Below are 2214 nucleotides of genomic sequence, written 5' to 3'. Positions count from 1 at the left end.
AAATTAAATAGTAAATTTATAATATAATAAATTTTAATATTATCAAAATAATATATTTAAAGAATATATTAATTGACCGTTAACTATTTAATTCTATATTTATTAAAGTGATTAGAAATATTTGAAATGATTAAGGTTAAACTACATAAATTAAATAGTAATTTTTGCAATTTTTTTAATTAAATACACTCCCCTACTTTTAAATTTAAAACTTAGAAATTAAAATTCTTTCTATTAATCAAACAAAATATTTAACATTATTTTGAATTTAAATTCATGAATCTCAAATACAACAAAAATTATTGAAACCATTCTCATGAACACCTTTCTATACATTAACACAAGACACCGAGGTATTAATTTCCCTATACATAACCAATATTGAGTTCATCACAGATCTAAGACATATTGCATTCAGGAGGAAGTCCCTGTGGAAATCTCTTCGAATCAGTGCAGTAATTATATATCATATAATTCTTCTGCACCCATTTCAGCCTCTCCTGGCTTGTTGAATCAAGTTCATCTGAAAGCCAAGGTTTGCTGTTAGAGGCAGAAGTTGTAGAATTTGCACCACAAGAAGATGCTCCACTAGACCAAACACAAGCATTTGCTTTGAAGTTCCTATAGGAAGCAGTGAAAGGAGCTTGAGTCCAGTTTGTCTTTACAAGACCACCCCTTGTAGCCCAATCATCAGCATTCCATAGACTAGAGTAAATCCTCATTGGTTGATTCTTTGGGAATGGAACACCAATGGACTCCAAGTTTTTGAACTCTCTAATTGGGGTACCATCCACAGAGAAGCTGAAAAAAGAGGAAGAAAAAAAAACATCTTAGTACAGAATGTTAAAATCCCACATTTGTTTGGAAAATGTACCCTTTATGAAGTTTTGAGTATCCCTCTTCCTTGGGCTTAGCTTTTGGAAGTTACACTCGACTACTTAACTGTGTTGCGCTTCAGGTGTTTGATCATGTGAACAAGAGGATGTGTTAAATTACATCATTGATTTGATGATGTACTCCTTTTGACATTTCTCTAGAGCTAGCTTTTGGTCTCAAGTTAGACTTGACTCATTTTCTTACCAGAGTAAATCGCTAGAGGAAATTGAAGGAGATGTTTGGCTTACATGATAAGTTGAGGATTCCAGAGGATGGAATAGGTGTGGAAATCTGTAGTTGGGTCAAACCACAGGTAAAATTGTTGCTCTCTATTGCCTTTGCCTTGGCTAAACACGTTGGTGTGGAGAATGTACGGATCATTGCTCAAATTCCCCAAGAACTCGAAATCAATCTCATCCCAAGTTGACCCTTTAGAAGATAACTGCAAAATTCACTTCCAGTGTTAATTAATTATGCAAAATCATAATTGAACGATTCAAACAAACAGCTACGATAGAAACTGAGAACTTACATAATAAGCAGTTACAGTTCCAGCGGAGTTGCCAGGAACAAGCTTGAGCTGCATATCAATCTTCCCAAACAGATACTCATTCCTGGATTGAAATCCCGACCCAGAAGCTTTGTCAAGGTTAAGTGTAAGAAGCTCCCCATTGCTGAGTATCTTAGCTCGGCCATCTCCCCAGGTGATGTCAAACTCTTGGTTGAAGTTCCCAGCAAATGCAACCATCAGAGAGCAAATTGTAAGAGAGATCAATAAGATTATACAAACTCTTGAAGAAGCCATTGTAATGAGAAATGGATGTGAGAAAATATAAATTGTTCTGAAGTGGGAGGCGGAAATGGCTAAGCATTGGTGGGTTTTATAGTAGAAGTGCTTCACTGTAGAAATGAAAAAGAAGAGAGTAAATGAGTAGGAAGTTTCCATCAGGTAAGCAAAGTTGCGGAGAGCTGGCTGCAATCAATGGCAGAGAAGGGTACGTACAGAAAGAAATAATGAGACGCGGTTTTGGTCAGAAAGTGCAGAGACGGTGGCTGGAAGAGGCCATTGATCAAACACCATAAGTGTGGGCCTCTTACGTGCTCTTCCTTTCGCCTTTTGCCACCGTCCCTCCCACCATCTTGTCGGTGACAATACAACCAATCCTCATATATTGTTTAACATAGCAGGATTTGTCACTTATCCAATTATTAATCAATTAAATTAAGAAAAATCACTATTTGATTTACAATGAAATAAAATAAGGAAACTCCTTTAGTTGATGTTTGAATTTTAAAAAAATATATTAAAATATCTTTAAAGTTTTAAAAATTTATTAA

At 35.2% G+C, this 2214-nt stretch overlaps 1 protein-coding gene across 1 annotated transcript; it reads right to left on the bottom strand.

Annotated features, from left to right (window-relative positions):
- Nucleotides 1-212: 212 nt before the first annotated feature.
- Nucleotides 213-1991, bottom strand: LOC110631116 (probable xyloglucan endotransglucosylase/hydrolase protein 23). The gene is made up of 3 exons (XM_021778834.2): nt 1409-1991; nt 1125-1318; nt 213-801 (listed from the first exon to the last, which is right to left on the bottom strand). Exons 1-3 carry the CDS (start codon nt 1820-1822, stop codon nt 399-401), a joined length of 1011 nt encoding a protein of 336 aa, XP_021634526.1. The 5' UTR covers nt 1823-1991; the 3' UTR covers nt 213-398.
- Nucleotides 1992-2214: the final 223 nt, after the last annotated feature.

This window comes from Manihot esculenta, chromosome 14 (assembly GCF_001659605.2).
Source record: "Manihot esculenta cultivar AM560-2 chromosome 14, M.esculenta_v8, whole genome shotgun sequence".
Lineage (NCBI taxonomy): Eukaryota > Viridiplantae > Streptophyta > Magnoliopsida > Malpighiales > Euphorbiaceae > Manihot > Manihot esculenta.
Note: the sequence above shows the minus strand (reverse complement) of the source record. Positions and strands in the feature narration are given on the sequence as shown.